This window comes from Hippopotamus amphibius, chromosome 2 (genome assembly GCF_030028045.1).
Source record: "Hippopotamus amphibius kiboko isolate mHipAmp2 chromosome 2, mHipAmp2.hap2, whole genome shotgun sequence".
In the NCBI taxonomy this organism is placed as follows: domain Eukaryota; kingdom Metazoa; phylum Chordata; class Mammalia; order Artiodactyla; family Hippopotamidae; genus Hippopotamus; species Hippopotamus amphibius.
The window spans coordinates 177,303,078-177,325,079 of record NC_080187.1 but is presented as its reverse complement, the minus strand read 5'-3'; the positions used below and the strand labels follow the sequence as shown (position 1 = coordinate 177,325,079).

Genomic DNA, 22,002 nt, shown 5'->3' with positions numbered 1-22,002 from the left:
TCCCCAAACTCATCAAATTGTATACATTAAATATGAACAGCCTTCTACATGTCAATAACACCTCAATAAGGTGTTTTTTTTTTTAAAAGGTTGTGAAAGAATGTAGCACCTGATAAAATTTAACACACTTTGTAAAACAACACAAAACTTGAATTTTTAAGAGAAAGTACAAGCGAACATATCTTTGTGATCTTGCGGGAAAAATGAATTTCCCAAAGAAGGCATAAAACAACACAAGTTGTAAGACAGAAAAGTGATAAATTCAATTACATTAAAACAGAAAACCATGCACCGAAAGATATCTTACAAAAATTAGAGAAAATCCCATAATAGAAGATATTTGTAAAAATAAACATCAAAAGGTAAATATCAAGAATATATTAAAAATATAAGTCAATAAGAAGCAAACAAGCCAAATGATCAAAGAATGTGTGCAGACAGTTCACAGAAGCAAGCTAGCACGGCAAAAGAAGATGCTCAGCTTCAACAGCTAGCTAAAGAAATGCAACGACCCAGCCTTCCATGGCAGCTCAGAGCCACCCATTTTCATGTTTTTATACTAGAGTATATCATTACCACCATTTACAACCACTGCCCCTCTAAATCCCAGCATGAAATGCTCTACTCTATGGCCACCACTTCCCGCCTTTCCAACTCATTCCCTTTCAAGGAGGTCAACAATCCTTCTGCACAGAGAAATCAACAGTCCATTGATCCCACTCTCTTTCCACTGCCCCTCACCTCTCTCATGCCTGCCCGTCTCTCCTTATGCAGATTAAACACTCCAGCAGTCATTCTAATCACCCCTTTTCTGTTTCTCACTTCACTGCATTTGCTTGGTTGAACTATAATCATGATTAAATCCTACTCTCCATCCCTCCATACCTGCACCCATAAAGCAGAATGTGAAGTGGGGGAAAATATACCTCTTCTCACCTTAACTTCATGACCATCAACCTCCTATGGGCCTCCATTAGCACCCAGCAACCATACCACATTTTCCTATTTCATTCCATTTCCCACTCCCTGGACAAGTGTTGTGCGGTTTTTTTTTTTCCTTATTAGTTATGTATATATGGCAATCCCAATCTCCCAATTCATCCCACCCCAACCCCTCCCACCCCCGCTTTCCCCGCTTGGTATCCATATGTTTGTTCTCTACATCTGTGTCTCTACTTCTGCCTTGCAAACTGGTTGATCAGTACCATTTTTCTAGATTCCACATATATGTGTTAATATAGGATACTTGTTTTTCTCTTTCTGACTCACTTCACTCTGTATGACAGTCTCTAGGTCCATCCACAACTCTACAAACGTCCAGTTTCGTTCTTTTTTTTTTTTATAAGTTTATTTATTTATTTATTTTATTGGCTGTGTTGGGTCTTTTTTGCTGGGCGCAGGCTTTTTTTAGTTGCGGTGAGTGGGGGCTACTCTTCGTTGTGCTGCACGGGTTTCTCGTTGCCGTGGCTTCTCTTGTTGCAAAGAACAGGCTCTAGGTGCATGGGCTTCAGCAGTTGCAGCACATGGGCTCAATAGTTGTGGCTCACAGGCTCTAAAGCTCAGGCTCAATAGTTGTGGCTCATGGGCTTAGTTGCTCTGCAGTATGTGGGATCTTCCTGGAGCAGGGATCAAACCCATGTCCCCTGCATTGGCAGGCGGATTCTTAACCACTGCACCACCTCGGAAGCCCCTATGTGGTTGTTTTTTTTTTTAATTATTGAAATATAGTTGATTTACAACAATGTTAGTTTCGGGTACAGGGCAAAGTGATTCAGTTATATATTTTTTCAGATTATTTTTCATTGTAGGTTATTACAAGATTGTGAATATAGTTCTCTGTGCTATACAGTAAATTCTTGTTGCTTACCTAGTTTATGTATAGTAGTGTGTGCCTGCTAATCCCATATTCCTAATTTATCCCCCCCCCCTTGGCAACCATGAGTTTGTTTTCTACTGATAACTATTTCTTACCTTCTACTCTCTCCTCACATTTCCAATACCTCCTCCCTGACTCTCCCTCAGAGCTTTCTTATTTCACTAAGAAAACAGAAGCAATCAGAAGAGAACTTCCTCAAGCCCCAATCAAATCTACCCACCTACCTATGCCTATGCCCAAATATTCTGCGTTTCCTCAAATTACAGTTGAAAAACTGCCCAAGCCCCTAGCAGTGGGCAATCGCTCCTCCTGGACAAACAATTGCATCGCCTCTTGTGGACCAAAGAACACAGATTCAGCAATTCTCACCTCTCCTCGCATTATTTTTGACCTCTTTCCTGGCTCTTTCTACCAACAAACAAACATGCAATTACTTCTCCCATGTTTAAAAAATATGTTTTGACCCACTTCCCCCAGCAACCCATTATTCTCCTTCCCTTCATAACAAAACTCAATATTAATAATTGTTGACATTTCTGTATCAAATGTCTCTCCTCCCACATTCCTGCTTGATATTTCCTATTGGGTGTTGTGCTCAGTCTCTTCCAGTTGCCTCTTCAGATTCACTCTGCACCACCACCACCCCCCAACCCGATCTGCCCTAGGAGGTTGACCTACATGGATCACAGCTACAGGCTTCCCTTTCCTTCCAACTTCCAGTAGGTTAGGCTTATGGGGAGTCTTGACAGGAGAATGGAGGGAAAAAGGAGTCTAAGACCAGAGCACTTATTCCCCTGTCCTTCTCCCTGCAGAGGCATCTTTGCTGGCTACATCTTTTGACCAGAGGTGATTCATCCTCTTAAGTAAATGTCTCACCTGAAGGTCTCCTTCAGAGTCCTAGTAACAGGGGTGGTAACATCTCTGCCTTTACCTGCCCTCCCAATAAATGTACTATCTTCTTGCTTTCCCTACATCCTGCCCATACCTCTGTGAATGATTCCTTTGTTTAAACAGCCTTACAATTACATTGAGTGTACCATCTATTGCCTACAGGATTCAGACAAATACAGATGTTTAGCTGGCATCTCAATTTTAACACATGCAAACTGAGCACCTTCTATAGCATTATCCATCTCAATTAATGTCACCCCACTTCTTCTAGCTATTCAGGCCAAAATCCTGGTGTCATCCTTATGCATCTTTTAATCTCATACCCCACATTTGCAAGTTCGATCTCTTCATCTGCAGTTCCTTCAATATAGATCCAAAACTCAACCATGTTTCACCACCTCCACTGCTACTGCCCTGGCCCCAGCCATCATCAGTGCTTGTCCGCACCACAGTCGGCCCTCCATAGCTGCAGGTTCCACATCCGGGGATTCCACCATAGATGGAAATCTACAAATGCAGAACCCATGGAAACAGAGGGCCAACTGTACTATACCATTTTATGTGAGGGACTTGAGCATCCTCGAATATTGGTACCCACCAGTGGGGGGGGGGGGGGGGAGGGCCTGGAACCAATCCCCCATGGATGTCAACGGAGAACTGTATTACAATAGCCTCACTGGTTTACCTGCTCCCTGCCTCGCCTGCCTTCAGGTTATTCCAACCCAGCAGCTGGAGTGATCCTATTAAAACATGAGTTAGCTATATTATTCTTCTCTTCAAAACCCTCTGGTGGCTGCATATCTTACTCAGAGTAAAAGCCAATATCTTTATATCATTCTACCAGCTTCCACATGACCTGGCCACGTGATGCCTCTCTGACCTCACTGCCTACTTGCTCACTTTGCTCCAGCCACGCTGGCCTCTATGCTGTTTCCTTTACTCCTGTCTCAAAGCCTCTGAACTTGCTCTTCCTTCTACCTGGAACACGTCCCACAGATATCCCCAACGCTCACTCCCTCACCTTCCTCAGGTCTTTATTCAAATGTCACCTTATCGGTAAAACTTTCTGTGGCCACCTTTCTAAAACTTTAACAGCCCCTCCCACCTCATTTCTATCCTAAGCAATAACCACTATGTAACATCTTATGTGGTTTCCTTTCCTTTATTTTGTCTCCACCCTCTAGCATGTCAACTCCACAAGGCAGGTGTCTGTGTCTGTACTGTTTCACTGCTGTATGCTCAGCCTCTGAAACAATGCCTGGAAATAGTGGGTACTCCAATAATTGTTGAGGCAATCTCAACTAGATACCACTCAATCAATTGCCACAATTTAAAAAAAGTCTAACAGTGCTGCCTAGTGGCAAAGACGGCAAACACTAGGAATTTCAGCCCATCTCCTCTTTGAAGAGCAGTTTGGCAGGATCTAGGAAAGTTTATGATGTGCACGCCTGATGTCTTTCCTGGGTTGTATATTTATTTATACAAATAAGGACAGTATACTAAAAATCACAATCATTCTAGGGAATATGGTCGGCCTACCTAGAGGACATTCTTAACATTTTATGATCACAGGATGGACTGCACTTCTCGACAGTAAACCAATAGAGTCCTACCACCATAGAGGAAGAAAGCATGGCAGCCCTTCACAGGCTTATGCTATAGTGAGAAGAAAATGACAGATCAGCAGCAGAGTGGGGAAGAAATGTAAGCACATAGCAAGATGTGACAGTTGCAATCTCCCGAGAAACTAATCACAGATAAACAAGCCACTTTAAGAAATCAGTAAGCAAAGGCAGACTACAAGAAAAATACATATAAGACCCAAACCATGCCAGGCTTTAAGTTATAAATAAAACGCTAAAATAAGTAACCAAAATCATAAGCCAATGTGCATAACTGTTGGGTTAGACTAGAATTCTGAATTGCCTTCAAACATTTATGCAGTATCTTTTATTGCCAGATACTGTCCTAGTAACTGACTACACAATTGATTCAGTTAAATCCACTGGTAGGTAGTCCACATGTTAATTTTATGCACTGCTTCAATTTTCCCCCTAAATCTTCTTGCAGAACAGCTGATAAAAATTGAAACTGACCAGCCCACATTTTACCCTCCTCCTACCTTGAAGAAGAGTGCTTATAAATCCATAACTAGCCAAAATGCAAGTAACAAGAGAGACACACTCATCTGAGTGGCAAAAAGATGAGTTCCCAGTCCCTGAGCAGTCAGCTGGATGCCATCATGCACACAAGGGGGTTACGCTACGTATGGCAGAAACATAACGACCCCAGGCGGAATCTGCTCACCTACTCAAATCTAAGACTCTCCCCACTTACCTCTTCCTTTCCTACTCAAAAGGTTTATCCTATTAAGTTGGAAGAGAATTCATCACTTTATGATTCTCAGTTCGGTGCATGCATTCAAAAATACAGGCAGATGAGAAAAAAGGAAGGTACAACTCAACAGCAACATACAAGTTGGGGAGAAGAGGAAATTCACAGCCAATTCTCTGAAAATATTACTTTCCCCTTATTTCTCTGCTTCTCATAGCGTCACCCTTTAATTTTTTTTAACCTGGCAATTTTTTTCAAAGTAATTATAAATTCACACAGTTAGAAGAAATAATACAGCAAGGTCTCCTATACAGTTGGCCCCAATGATAACATATTGCAAAACTACAGAATAATATCCCAACCAGGAATTGACATTTGACATAGGCAGATTTCCCGTCTCATTTGTGCTCACCAGTGTGTGTGTGTGTGTGTGTGTAAGTTTGTGTGTCCACCACCACAATCAAGGTGTTACTCAGTATCAACACCTCAGGGACCCTTCACCTTGCCCTTTTATAAGCACATCCACCTCCACACACCTCCCATCCTTAACTCCTGAAAACCAAAACTCTAGCTACAGTTTACCATTTGAATTCTTATGCCACACCCTGGCAGGGAGTAGCCTTCTACACAACCAGCTCTGCTCCATTTCCTGTTACTGCTCTCAGGCTTCCCCTGCTGTGCACCGCTCAAGGGAGTCAATCTTAAACAGCTGGTCATAGAAGGAACGAGTTTTTCACCTTACTGATAGAGAAGACTGTCCAAAAACAAAAAAGAAAAGTTGTAGTGTTCGGGTAGATATGGCTCCAATATGTGCCTACCCACTAACATGTATACTGCTGGCTATAAATGGCAAAAAGAACATATATTTCGAGAAACTTTGTAAACCTTTGTATAAGCTTAAGTACTGATCCCTCTGAAATCAAAGAAAGCACTTCTGTTTCTCAGACTACCCAATTCAGAGGGACACAGGTTAGCATTTTTCATCCCTATAAAGCCTTTTATCCGTTTCAACCAGGACTTAAGTCATTCTACATCAGTACGTGGAAACCCAGACTTCCATTTAAAGAAATGTCACTTTTTCCTTGCAAACCATTAGACACACTGTCCTTTACCTGGATTTAAAATCCAAAGAACAATGAATTGCTAGTTATTAAAATGCTATTTAAAAAGGAACATAAATGTCTATGCAACTGTCATAGCACTAAGCAGTATGCATGCAACTTCAATTCATACCTGCAGAGCTGAGAAGAACACTGAAATCTGTCCCCCTCTGTGATTCTCCACTTTCATTATCGACCTCTTTTTCAGTATCTTGATATCGATCCCAGTTAGAGACTATCTTCCTTTTAGAATAATTTCCCTCTTCTTCATTCTCTTCTCCATAGGTCTCTGCATCACTGTCACCTTCAACCTGCAATTATTAGAGACAAATCAATGAACAGGCAGTGGAAATCTTGACCTTAGTAGCCTTAGCAGTAAAATTTTTAAAAACAAATCAAAACAGAAAATAGTATATAGACACTACCAAATGTAAAATAGCTAGTGGGAAGCTGCTGCATATAACGGAGATCAACTCGATGATGGGTGATGACTTAGTGGGGTGGGATAGGGAAGGCGGAAGGCAGTCGCGGGAGGGAGGGGATATGGGGATATATGCATAAATACAGCTAATTCACTTTGTTGTACAGCGAAAACTGGCACAACAGTCTAAAACAATTATATTCCAATAAAGAGCTTAAAAAACATACAAACAAAAAACAGTACATAGGTATCACGATAAAGAGCACATTACACAAACCAAGCTCTCTGAAAATATTAAATAATATTTCAAGAGAACCCCATTATATCAGAGTGTACTTTCATAGTAAACTTTCATTTAGCTGTGAAAAGGAAATCTGAAGAGTTCCCACCAAAAATTTGTGTAACTGAATCTCTAAATTCTACCCCAATGTATCCTATTTCAAGAGTTGTTTCTTCTTACTGAAATAACCAAGGCTGTAAGAGTCTTAAAGTCAAGAGACTTCAGGACGGAAATCAGTTCTTCCAATTTACAGATTTTACAAACACACTCCATAAGTATATTTTATAAGCTTTAAATGGGAGCCTTGCTCAGATGCATTCTAGAGAACAGTTTCCAGTCCTGGGCATTAAAATGTTAATAGAGCATGCAGAAAAATGCAGAATGTGAGAAATTACAAAAGATAAAGGGTCTAGTTTCTTCAGCAAATGAACTGCAAGGGAAAAAATGGTGGAAGAAAAGGGAGAAATCTATAGATTAAAAGAGCTTAATGGACACATAACCACTGTAATGTTGGGAACTTATTTGTACTCTGATTCAAACAATATAACTAGTGGGAATTCCCTGGCAGTCCAGTGGTTAGGACTCTGCACTTTCACTGCCATGGCCCAGGTTCAATCCCTGGTCAGGGAACTAAGATCTCGAAGGCTGTACAACATGGACAAAAAAATATATATGTATATATGTATGTATGTATATATGTAAAAATATATATGTATGTATGTGTGTGTGTATATATATATATATATATAAAACTAAAGAAAATCACTTATAAGACTACTGAAGAAATGTAACAAGATATTTTCTTACATTAAGGAAATAGTTATTTTATCTGCTTATTATTTGGTGTAATACAATTATTTATTTTAATGTTTTTATCTTTTAGAAATAAATATTGAACTATTTATGGATGTAAAGGTAAGACGTGGGATTTGCTTCAAAATAACAGGTGGAGAGGATGGTGGGTAGAGATGAATTAAACTGGGCATAATTGATAATTTCTGAAGCTGAAGGATGAGTAAATGGAAGTTCATTATATTATTCTATTTACTTTAGAATGTGTTTGAAATTTTCCATAACAAAAAATTAAATTTAAAAAAAGAGATACATATAGAATCTAAAGATACAATTCAAAGGTGTATCCCAAAGATTATAAAATCCTTACCAAGAAAAAAAAAACTTGTGAAATAAAATAATCCATCTGTACAGGATAAATTAGACTTTAAGTTTTATTAACACAGAAAAAGGACATCTATCTTGCAGAAAATTAGGAGGGAGAGACAAGCCAAAAAATAAATAAAAAGCCCACATTCCCATCACAGGAGTACCACTACTAACACCTTAGTGTATACACCTCCAGATCTTTTACTATGTCTATATTTATATACACTTCTGGTAAACATATTTTTTCATCAATATTCTCCACCTCTGCATTTCAGTAGAGTTCATTTCATATAACATTCAGACTATTTCCAAATTTCCCTAACTGACCCCCAAAATTTCCTGTACAGTTGGTTTGTCCAAGCCAGTATTCAAGTCCATACATTGAATCTCATTGCTTGTCCCTTAAATGTCTTTGAAACTACCACAATCTCTATTTTTTATGACATTGATTTCCTGAAGAGACCAATACAGGTAGAATCCAAAAGGACCCATCTTCTACTTGGCTACTTCCCTGTAGTGTTATATATTAGTTTACAGGAAACAGTGGGTAAAAAAAAAAATTTTTAATCTAAATGCCCAATAGTGTTCAGTTAAATATTTTTTGGCTAAAATACATAATATTTGTAGAGACATGGTGGACCTAGAGACTGTCATACAGAGTGAAGTGAGTCAGAAAGAGAAAAACAAATATCATATATTAACACATATATGCGGAATATAGAAAAATGGTACAGATCAACCCGTTTGCAAGGCAGAAATAGAGACAGATGTAGAAAACAAACATATGGACACCAAGTGGGGAAAGCAGGGAGGGTTGGGGGGGAATGAACTGGGAGACTGGGATACCAAATTGTACACTCTAAATATATGCAGTTTATTGTCTGTTAACTGTATCTCAATAAAAGTTCTTTTAAAAAAATTAAAAAATAAATTAAAATACATAATAGATGGTGCTCTGAACCTTATGCAATATCAAATCAAATGACATGATAAACAGCTGAGTTAACATAAGTAAAGCTAAGATTAACCAATGAGTTTGTATGATGAAGCCTGATCCACCCACTGTATTGATATGTTTTCCCTGTTACATCTAGCAAACTATCTGTGTTGTTATTTTGGTCCACTACAAATTTCTATTCCCCAGCAATTCACCTACCAAATTTAACACTAGTCAATAATCTTTACCTGAATCAAATTTCATAAGCTTTCATGAAGCAATGGAGTAACTGACCTTTCAAAATCACTTTCAGTCTTAAAATATCATCATAAACCTCCTTGACAGCACAAAAAAGATGGCAATCCACATCATAATCTAGAGATTGCAAAGACTAGCTGAAACCTAGAGATTTCCTGCCATTCCTGAAAGTTTCTCAGAACCAAAAGATGCTGGGAGATTAAAGGTATGTGACTGAATGAGATCTGCTATATAAATAACATATGCCAGGAACACTCTAAAGAAAATAGCTTTGCAACTGATGAGAATTTGAGGGGTAGAACTACAGCTGAAAATATTTGCAGGGTTTAATTTGGAAAAATGCAATATTCTTTCATTGACCCATTGGGTAAACAGAGTTCAGAGAGACTTCTCCAGTTAATAGAAAACTTTGAACACAAATATAGCCCATGGCAAAAATGTAAACTTAAGCAAAATAATTAGCTCCACATGAAAGGATTATGATCTGAAACACCCAAGGAATTATTAACACAGAAATAAGCAGTGAAATGGGAGACTGGAGATCTAGATAGAATTAATGACCCTGTCATCACCATAATTTAATATTTACAAAGTGTTTATAATAGGCTGGGCCTTGCACAGTTGAATGACTCACTAATCCCCAACTTAGAAGAATCACTGAACAAGATCTCATTACCTCCACCAAACTGTGGAGACAAGAAGAGTCATTATTAGCCTCCATCACAAGAGGGCAGTAAGAATTAATAAAGTTTGGAAGACATTTGATGTAATTTAGAGAAAAGTGTATCTTAAAAACTCCTAGAGATTTTATGTTTGGTTCATTTTGCAAAAAGCTGGGACAAAATAACATATGCAAAGTCCCATGATGGAAAGAACAGAACAAATAAGAAAATACTGATGAAAGCAATGTGAAAACCAAATAGGAAGGCATGACTATTATGTTAACATCATTATTATGAAATTAGTCTGGTGTATACTGTGAACTATAAGACATTGATCAAAGAAATCGACAATACAAATAAATGGAAAGCTAGTTCATGCTTACAGATTAGAAGAATTGTTAAAATGTCTGTACTACTGAAAGCAATCTACAGATTCAATGCAATCCCTATCAAAATTCCAATGGCATTTTTCACAGAAATAGGACAAACAATCCTAAAATTTGTAAGAAACACAAAAAACCCCAAATAGCCAAAGCAATCTTGAAAAAGAAGAACAGGGCTGGAGGCATCACACTTCCTGATTTCAAATTATATTACAAAGTTATATCAATCAAAACAGTATGGTATTGGCATAAAAACAGACACATAGTTCAATGGAACAGAATTGAGAGCCCAGAAATAACCACATGCATATATGGTCAATTAACTTATGACAAAGGAACTAAGAATATACAATGGGGAAAAAAACAGCCTCTTCTTTAAATGTTGATGGGAAAACTGGTGAGCCACATTCAAAAGAATGAAATTGGGCCCCTATCTTATACTATACACAAAAATTAACTGAAAATGGATTAAAGACTTGAATGTAAGATCTGAAACCATAAAACTCCTAGGAGAAACCATAGGTGGTAAATTCCTTGACATTGGTCTTGGGAATGAGGTTTTGGATTTGATAACAAAATCGAAAACAAACAAGTGAGACTACATCAAACTAAAAAGCTTCTGCACAGCAAGGGAAACCACCACCAAAGTGAAAAGGCAACCTACAGAATAGGAGAAATATTTGCAAAACATATATCTGATACAGCTTCTCCTCCAAATACTGATTTTAAAAGCAATTATAAAATAATACGTGCATAGTTTTATTTCTGTATGTTATAGACCCAACAATACATTTGCCAATAACAGCAAAAAGGATGTGAGTGGGAGCAAAACTGTGTTAGACTAAGGAAATGATTTGGGGAATACACAGAAACAAATGAAGGCTAGAAATAGGAAAGAAGATGGCTTTTGTAACAAAAGCTATAAATATGTGCTTACTCTTCTTTCTTCTCTCATATTCCTTAAAAGATATAAAAATATATAAGGTAATAACAATGTATTGTTGGTTTTGTGGCATATGGATGTAATATGTATAACAATAATGCCACAAAAGGGTGGAAAGGTGAATAAAGCTGTATTGCAGTAATGTTCCTACACTTCACTGGAATTAACGTCTCTGATGCAGATTCTGCTAAGTTAAAATGTATATGGTAAGCCTGAGAGCAACCACTAAGGAAACGACCTTTTTAAAAAGTGAAAAAAACATTAAAAGAATTAAACTGTTACATTAAAACTATTCACTTGGTACAAAAGAAAGCAGTAAAGGAGGCACAGAGGAATGCTACACATGAGATGTGGAAAACAAAAAGTAAACTGGCAGATATAAATATCCAACTACATCAATAATAACACTAAATGTAAGTAGATTAAACAATTCAATCAAAAAGGCAGAGAATGGCAGAATAGGTTTTTAAAAATCCAACTACATGCTGTCTACAGGAGACATGTTAGATTCAAAAATCAAAATATCATTAAAAATGAAGTAAAAGGATGGAAAAGGATACTCTATGCAAACAGTATATAAAAGAGAGCTGGAGTCGCCACACAAATATCAGACAAAACAGACTTCAAGGCAAAACTGTTGTAGGAGACAAAGGACATTATTCAATGATAAAAGGGTCAATCTATCAGAAAGATAACTATAAACATTTAAACACATGCTCCTAATGACAGAACCTTGCAATATAAGAAGCAAAAACTGACAGAATTGAGGGGGAAAATAATTCAACAATAATATTTGGAGACTTCAACACCTCATTTTCAATAATGACTAGAACAACCAGACAAAAGTTACCAATATACACAGCAGAACCAATAAAAAGATTTACTCACAGAAGCTGAGGTCCTATTTAACTTACAACAATAATTTACATTAACTTAAAATCGGGTTAATTTAAATGGCCAGCCTATGAACAGTATGCTTGGGCAACACTATTTTTTTAAATATCCTCTTACCTTTTCTTTCAAAAAAGCAACAGTCAATATTTAAAGATTATCTTTATCATGAAAAGTTTGCAGGTAAGCCAGTAAAACTTGGGAAGCTACTAATACATAACAACTAAACAACAGATCCTATTTAAAGCCTTTTATACTCAGGAACCCAGCTTTTGAAGGTCCCTGTTCTACTTTCTCCTGGCATAAATGGGTGTAGAAAAGGCTTTACTGCTTTGAACCTAATAGCGAGGTTGAAAATAGTCAATCACACATTTTTCAACAACCTCATATGTTCCTCACAAAATGTAATTATACCACAGAAGGGAACAGGTGGGATAAAGAGATATGAAAGAGAACATATTTAGGGAAACCCTCCTACAGAAAGTCACTGAAAACTAATTTCAGTAATTAAGTAATACTGTCAAATATATCCAACCAAAAATGTTACAATGTATATAATTGGAAATTAATTCATCCTACTATAAAATTTTTTAATGTTGTCAAGCTTTAAAACATAGCATTAGTTAATAGTCTAGTTGCCAACGTTCATACTTGTAACCCTTTTAAGGTCATTTTTATCTTCATAATCATTTGGACAATAAGAAGCAACTGATGTGTCACTACTTTTTTAAAATTATCTTTTTAATAAAAAATTCACACACCATCATAGTTAAAGAGTTCAATGGCAGCTTTGGGTATTAGAAAAGTGTGCTGGCAAAAATACTTTGTATATATCAAGAAGCTAAATTTTAATAAATGGTTGAGTAAAAAATATACTATATACCTAGTATACAGGTATACTAAGAAGGATGTTTCCATCTGTCATTGTGTATTAAGTAAAATGCACACTACAGCATGATCATATTTAAAAAAATTAGTAAATGCAATATATGACATATAGATATAGACAAATTATTTATTGAGCCCAGAACAATGTACATAGCATTTGAGCTCCAACATACTGTGACCATTAAGGATGGGGGAAAAAAAAGTGACCCAGACTATATTCGAATTTGACTCTTTCTCTAGCAAGAGAATTATATGTAGCCTCTTTTCTTGTCCCTCCTTGTGATCAGTATATGGGAAAGAAGAGAAGGTGGAGGCATCTGAGAACAGAGAAAATGGTAACCCAATCCTCAGAGCAGCTGTTCGATGACACATCTTCACAGGCCTCTGCACTAACCCCAGTCCTTATATCTTTCTCAAGTCTTTCTTTCTCACCTGTGTTATTGTTTCAGAGAGTTGCCTAAAAGTAGGAGGCACAGAAAGCCAATTACCATTTGCTGGAAGCCCACCTAAGACTTTGAGACTTCACGGCTTCCACAATTTAAGGGCATTCTGGGAAATTGGACCACAGTAACTTTCATTGGGCCAATTGGTGATTTTAAACTATGCTTTGTGTAAGTCCTTTCACGGAGTCCTATGGAAAGGAGGGTTGGAGTAGCAACAGAATGAACAGGCTTCGTTTTATCTGCTTTACAACTTGAGCTCCATGTAAGAATTCAGGCTAAAAAGGCTTAAAAACTACCAAATTAATCCACCTTGTAAGTCCCAACTCCCAGGTAAAATTCCACGAACTCAATTAACATCAACAATTTTTCCAGTAAAGAAGGCAGTAGATGCAATTATAATGAAGACAATTTGCTTCTTGCTGTGGTTATGATCCAGGTCACACACGTTAACTAGAAAAGCAACTAAGAGGCCTGGAAGTAAAATCTTTGCTTTACTAAAGCATTTCACTAAAAGGTTTTACATACACAAAAACAATCAACCTTTACATGAAGAGCACATGTAGAACGAGCATTCCTGGGTAAGCTCAGTGTATGAAACACACTCTCCTCAACCACAGCCACTGACGGTTTACTCTTTTCCGAAGAAAGCAAGCGGTAGTTCAGCTGCCTCTGCCTGTGTTCCATCTTCCCGGGGATTACACCGCATGGGCTTAACTCTGGAAATGGCCAGATTTTCCTTGTTTTTAATTAATTTGTTTTTATTAAAGTATAGTTGATGGATATTATAATAAAAGTTTAGGGTTACAATGTGGGGATTCACCATCTTTAAAGGTCATATTCCATTTATAGTTATTATAAAATATTGGCTATATTCCCTGTGCTATATAATATATCCTTGTTTATAGCTTCTTTATCTTACACACAGTAGTTTGTACCTCTTAAACCCCTACTCCTATCATGCCCCTTCCCCCTCCCCTCTTCCCACTGGTAACCACCAGTTTGTTCTCCAGAAGCCAGATTTTCTTTTGACTCTGTCTCAGTAAAATTTTCCTCTCACTTCTCCACCAGCACCGGGTTGGTTTCCTTAGTTACTGAGCTTTTAACGTTATCACCTTTCACTTTCCAGAAACAAATCACAGACCACTATACAGCTGCTGTTTATCTGGCCAACTTTAAGACACTCCCCAAATCTTCAAGTCACCAGAGGGAGAAAACTTAATTAAATGAGGAAAGACTTATTGACCTAGAGGGAACCTGGGTAGCCCTGGTCCACCCTCTGCCCTCAAGCAAGATCATGTGGAAATCACATTGGGCCAATTTTCCTCAGTCTTTGATTGTGTTCTCAATCCAAAATAACCATATTTCTTCCTTCATAACCACAAAGTTCTAATTCTTAATCATTATCATTGTTCTAAATTTCTTAAGTTCCCCATGACCACTGTTGGTTATAATCAAAACAGTTTTGGTAGATGTGGCTTGGCCAGTGCCACCCTCTCCCCACCATAAATTTTGAAAATAACAAATCATCTTCATAGTTCCATACCAAGACACATTTTTTTTTTCTTTAAATACTATCCTAAGCGGCACTTTTCTTTCCCTCTGTCTATCCTACAATACATCCAAAGAGGACCACTTTTGTTCCTTGCACTGCTGGCTTGCCAACATTCCTTCAACAAGCATTTCTTGAGTAGTTGCTGAATGCCAAGCACCAGCTCAGGCATTAGGAATATAAAAAAAACAAGACAAGGTCCATAGCCTTAAGAACCACTGTCCTGTGGGGAAATCAGAGAAGTAAATATACACTTAAAGCAGTGAAATATGTGCTTTGATAAAACATAAGACGTCATGGAAGCAAGCGAGCATCAGCAACGGAGGAGGGAGAGGGATGGGGGATGTCTGCAGGACCAGTCTTGCGAGCCAGGGAAGGCATTTCAGGCTGAGGGACACATGGCCTGAGATTAGCCTAGTGAAGGAAACAGCCAGTATCGCTTGCTGGAAGGCAGCCCCCAGGTTCAAGGAGAATTAGCAAAGAACATGCTTCTAAATAAGGGATGAGAGGTGTTCAAGGCACAGCCCAGGGAGCTCAACAATGGGAAAGTATGAAAAAGAAAAACATCTTTGAGGATTCTGGGAAGATGGTAGCTGTAGTGGCAGTTTTTCAGTCTTCCCAAATCCACCCCTCCCCCATAAAATCCACACAGAGCAGCAACAATAGAAAAATCAAAGTTTCACGGAAAACATTCACAAAAACCTAGGTGGCAAGATATGGTCACAAAATGCCAGAAATGAGCAGGTAGAAACAAATCACCAACAGTCACAAGCCCCACATGTACCAGCACCTGTGAGAGGAGGCAGAGGGAGGCGATCGAGCACCTAGGAGACCTGAGCATCCCAAAATAAACAGGCACTCACTAGAAGCTTTCAAGTTTGGCAGGCCCATTGAGAACAGCGGCTAAGAGTGCCGGGTCGTTTGTACTCCAGTGGTGGGTGTGTACAAGGCGCTCACAGAAAAGCCTGAAGGGGCTGAGTAAGCGGGGCCTTATGTGCTCTCAAAAGTAGCTGGGCAGAGCTCCTTGGCAGGACCAGACTCCACTCCGGACAAACTGCCGGGGGTAGAGTCAAAATTGCGCAGAACAGGGACCAAAATAAAAAGGGGGTGGGGGTGGGGAGAAGGGGTGGTGAGGAGGCAGGGATGTACCAGATACGAGATGTCCATATTTTTACACTTCAAAATAGCAGAAGAGGGGGCTCTAAAGTCATGAAATCTGAAAAGCCAGTCTTACATGTCTCCCTTTTAAAAGTTTGGGAACCTGCTTTCACATGAAAATCAGGAACAACCAAGGATCATGATCAAATTCTACACAACGTTGTATTATAAAGACAAAGATACTAAGGATATGGGCATTTTTACAATAAATCCCACACAGCATAGAAAAATTTTTTATCATAATACAATCACACTGTTTTAAATAAGTAACTAGAAATTCTACCCCCAGTCTTTTGGGGCAAAGGATAAAAAAGAACAGCCGTGCAGCCTCAATCTTGCTCAGAAACATCAATATATGAGGGCAGGGGCGGGGTGTGAGGTGGAAAGAATCTGAGAACAGAGAAAAAAGGTAAAAACTCATGAGGCAGTTGTTCAATGACTCGGCTCAGAGGGCTCTTCACACCATCCCTTTCCTTCTCCAAATTCTTATCTCTTCCTCATTGCTGTTATTTTGTTTCAGAGTTTGATAAAAAGGAAAGCCATGAAAAAATGATTACCATTCGTTAGCAGAATCAAGAATGTGAGGCCATACAGCTCATCTCCATTCCTAGCTCCTCAGAGGCTCTTCACCTTACCTTCAAACGATACCCCCCAGATCTGAACAGTAACCACTATGTGCACACAAAACTGGGAGAAATTTTCTACTTCCTAGGTTCCTTATCAGAATGAAGTTCACAGTACTATCAGATCAGCACAACAGATTTTTTCAAAATTATGTAATAAACTCATTATAATAAAGATAGACTCTGATGGGTATCTATCTTAGCAGTTATCTCACATGATCACTTATTTCCTTGTTACTTCATTCTTTGCATGGGGCAGTCTCTTTGCTCTTACAAATGTCCCCCTTTTCATTCACGTTACACTTTGGTCAAAAGTATTTCAGCAATATTTATCTCCAGAGCTGCAAAATGAACCTGAATTTTTTCTAAAACATTTCTACCAAGAGTTTTTGATCCAGCCAACAAAATTTTCTCCATCAAACTTGTGAACCCACTGTTTAGCTAAACCCAAGAATCTCTGGCTGCTTGTGTGCTACGGGGGAACGAACAAACAGTTTAAATATTTAGTGAACACCCTCCTCTGGTGAGCACAGGTTTTTAGACAAAAACAAGGTTTGTTTCTTCTTAACCAGTGTCTTCTAAATAATCTCTTGGGCTTATCAAAATATTATGATTTGCCAAGCGTTTTTCCACCAACGATGAACCCACCCACCCATCCATCCCAAACTCACCCCCAGTCCACTTGTTAATAATTCATCACAAAGCCTAGAATGGAGTGCTAAACTCTCCCTACAAAATGAGACAAAATCACCACCACCACCTGTCATTTTAAACAGCATGGAGATCTCATCCTTGTTTCTGTAACATTAGGCAGCTTCCTCAAAGAAGTTAGCTATTTTGAAACATTTATCACTTAATTTTTCATGCAATGTCCCTGTTACCATGTAGCTATTAATTCTAATAAGATGCCAATCACCAAGGAAAGTGATTTCAGTAAGCCTTATTCAGAGATTCTGAAAGAACTGAAAGCTGTTACCCAGCAACTATTTATTCCATCAACACTTAGAAGAATCTCAAAGTCACATACAGTTCTTTCATCTGTCGCTGTACTTTATCCAATGCACACAACAGTCAATAAATTTATTTTTTAATGAAGTCATCTACTCTTTTCCATGCCTTGAAACACAAGTTTTACTACTAGATAATGTCATTTTTGACCTTTAGAACAGAATTTCTTACCAATACCTTTATAAACTTGTTCCACAATAATCAACCCAAGGAGACAAACTGAAAATTTGGTTGAAGTAACAGTATCTGTCAAAGCATCCTTGTAGATCATCTGGTTTAAGCCCCGGAGCTTTGAGATGAGATGAGGTTCAGAAAAGGACTTGCCCAAGGTCTTAATGGCAGAGGCAAAAAGACGATCTGCCTGAGATGCAATTTAGTGCTTTTGCAAATCTCTCTTCACTGAGCAAAATCTTAATAAAACAAATCATTCCCTCTAATGTTTTAAGTCTTTTAATTCCTAAAGCTTTAGTGAAGGTCCTGCTCAAAACTCCTAACTACCAATACAGAAAAATGATGAGACTGTTGAAAGGGCAGAAGAGATGTAACCAGCCAGAGACTGATGATTCAAGAATTATCTTCTGATGTGTGAAACTACCTTCCCTACATCAATGACACCATCTTGTGTCTCTCAAAACTCATTCTCATTCAGCTATTTAATTTCAAAGAAGCCCTGGAAGATAGACAAGACCTTATTTACATACAGTCAATTGTAGGTATACAGATGAAATACAGTTGAAACAGGTCACATACCCCCTCCAAAAACTTACCAACCACACAAAGAGAACAAATGTCTGACCCCAAAAACTTATCCACTGCAACCTGTTCCTATTAAATCATTGGAAACAGCAAGGTTCACAGCATGGGGAAATGACTTGATAGTAATAAGTCACTTACAGTTAAAAGCAATAAATATGACCAGAGACTGGGAGGAGAAGCACACACACATAAATGACATGAAGAAAAAATATGCTGTTAAACAGGGGAGCTGATGAGCACTTGCAAAAATTGTCGAAACTAAAACAGAAGATGACGCCCATGGGTGACAAACTGATAAAATGTGGAGGGAAAAAAAAGGAAACTATAACCAAACAGGTGTGATTTAAATCTTATGCCACCTATTCTTAATTAAAGGATGAATGCCACCATCTGGAGAACACACTTCTCACGCCGCCTCACAACTCAGCCGAACGGACTGCAGTTTTCACTGCACTTTCCTTAGTGGCTGATCTAAGTTACAGCCTGTGCAGCTAAAAACTTGTGCGCCTTCATACAAGTTCTGCACATCACCTCATTCAGATCCCTTGACTGAGTTACAGTCTTACTCTTCTTGTGGCAAAAATGTATAAGCTTAACTAGGTCAAATTTCCAAAGATAAAAGATACAATCTCCACACTTTTTAGTTGTTCTCTCTTTAAAGACAAGGGCTAAACTCAGGCTTTACCTAGTGAAAGCTGTTTAATTTGCCATTTCACATGAACGAACGGATCTAAGAGAATTATCTTCCTTTTAAGGCCCTACCTTACGTGATGTGGGGCAGACCATACACACACTGACCGAAAGAGGAGGAATGAATCACTCAACCAAGTCACTGGAAACGTCTTTCTTTGTGCGTGTATTTTATCTGACACTTATAATTTAATGTATGCTTCCACCGTCTCTCACTTCCTACCCCTTGAAGCCCCTCTTTTGAATTTATCCTCCTATTCAGTTCTTCCCTGATGAATAGAATCTGTACAAAATGCATAACATTTCTCTTTTGTGGGAAGGCTGATTTTTTTTTTACGTTAAAATCTTTTATCTTCAAGAGCACTTACACGTGACAACATTAACCTGAAGAGACAAGGACTCAGTCACTCAGCACTCGTCAGCTACCTCCCTTAGAGTCCATAGAAATCGGATGACAACTTCTACAAACATGGTATTTAGAGATTTCAAGGGCAAATATTTTGTAGATGGCACAAGATGGCATTGTTTGCAAAGAAGATAAATGCCTGCGTTAAACGCAAGGCCTAAGTCTGCCCCATAATGCATATTTGCAAGACGCTTAAGCTGGTACACTCTTCTTTTTGGGCTAAACTGCCTTCTCTGTTCCTCTGCCACCAACAGAATGACATCATGGCTACATGTTAGCACAACTCTTTCCTTCCCATCCGCACCGCTTTAACCAAAACAGAAATGAGAAAAAGAAAATGCACTTTCTGGAGGCAGAGAGATTTGAGAGATAATTTCCCCCATGAAAAGACAGGATTCTATAATCTGCATTACCCTTCTGCAGCGCTTTTCAAGTGTGACCTTTAGGAAGCTCTTCCAACATTAGGGAGGAAAAAACTTTAATTAAAAGAAAGGGCAGCAAAGATGCGTAAGGAAGGGAGAGAGCTTTTTACCTTGCATTAGAGAAAGGTGGATTTTCTCAAAGCTCTCTATCCACAAGGACAAAATGCAAATCCCAGGACCAGGATTATGTAATGCACACAAGCCAAGGGCCTTGAAGCTGGGCCATGGCACAGTGAGCCTGAGCATGTTAGTAAAATTCCCTTGGAGTTCACAATACTGACATTATGTGTGCCTCATCTTTTGTGTAAGCATGAGACTATCTCCGATTCATAGAAATGTAAAGCAACACTTAATTCCACCAGCTCTAGATCCCTGCCAACAGTGTGCAAATACTCTTTTGTGGAGGAAGCACAAACTAAACTCATAGTATTGCTAACAAGGCAGCCTGTGAGTTTAAAATCGTAATCGAAACTCTCAAGAGGAATAAGTATGAAAAAGCTAAAATCCATTAGGACATGAGCTCTAGCCTCAGCAGAATGAAAATGCTGCATCTTCCCATAATATGCTCAGCACAAAAAGGTTCTTCTGCCCCCAAATAGTGCCCCCACTGGGATGTCTAAAAAGCCAACACACTGACTAGATTAAAGAAACTTGAAATTCAAAGCCCTTCCCTGAGAGTAACACACTGTCATTATCACAATTTTGACAAAAAGAGAAGAAAAGAAAATGTCTGGAGTGTGATTTATCATTAAGATAGTTCTGAATGGGCTACCTCAGAGAGAGCCCTAGAGAACAGAAGGGACAGGAAGAAGGCCCTGGGTCTGTCCCAAAGAAAATGTCATAATCACCAGAAAGATAAACCCTGCTTCCTTCTGCACACAATCCCCAAGACCAGCCTTCAGGCATTATTCACAGCAATTCAGTGCACTAAAGGTTAAAAAGAAAAAAGGAAATTCCTCTCATTATATCTAATGGTCCTGAAGTCATGCAAAAAGCAGTAAGATCCAGAGTCGTAGATTTCCTTAGCTGAGGCACACAATTCACTTAAAAAAGACATCACAAGTTTACAAGTCTGCTAATTGGACATGCTCTTCTCTCACAGCTGAAGAGAGCTGATGACCTACCTACCTCAAAGCCAAAGTAGATCATGTGAAAAATAATAGTCCTCTCAGTCTGGGAAACTTACCCTTTTAGGATCTGCTAAGAATTATAGCTACATAGTCACCAATAATTATTTTCTTTTATCAATTTCCATATAGTAAAATACGAAGTTCTATGAGCTTAGACAAATGGAATCAATAAAACCACCACCACGATCAAGATACAGAACAGTCCTATCACCCCAAAGTTTTCCATCATACCACCCCATAAGCTTCTTTCACTTAGCCTAGTACATGCGTAGTAGATCCATCCATGTTCTTTTGAGTAACAGTGGTTCATTCCTTTTTACTGCCAAATTGTAGTCCATTGTATTGATAGTTTGTGTCTCCATTCACCAGTTAAAGGGTCTTTGGGTTGTTTCCGGCTTTTGGCCATTATGAGAAAAAATGCTGCTATAAATATTCGCCCACAGAAGTTTCCATTTTCTTGGGGTAAATACATACCTAAGAGTGGGATTGCTGGCTCATATGAAAAGTGTATGTTTAATTAATAAATAAATAAATAAATAAATAAATAAATAAATAAATAAATAATAAAGCATAGTATGCAAAAAAAAAAAAGAAAAAAACAAAAGTGTATGTTTACCTGGACAAGAAAGTGCTAGGATTTGGTATCGTCATTTTTTTTTTTAAGCCATGCTAATAGACATAAAATGGCTTCTCGTTGTGGCTTTACTTTGGACTTCCCTAATAACAAATGACGTGGATCACCTTGTGCTATTTGCCATCCATATATCTTCTTGGGTAAACCATCTGTTTAAA

At 38.3% G+C, this 22,002-nt stretch overlaps 1 protein-coding gene across 1 annotated transcript in view; it reads right to left on the bottom strand.

The window, feature by feature from the left end:
- The window catches only part of AVEN (apoptosis and caspase activation inhibitor), a 179,869-nt gene that overhangs the window by 137,051 nt on the left and 20,816 nt on the right, over positions 1 to 22,002 (bottom strand). Inside the window, exon 2 of the mRNA XM_057721475.1 lies at positions 6,335 to 6,512. Within this exon, the coding sequence (XP_057577458.1) occupies positions 6,335 to 6,512 (178 nt within the window). The remainder of the gene's footprint in view (positions 1 to 6,334; positions 6,513 to 22,002) is intronic.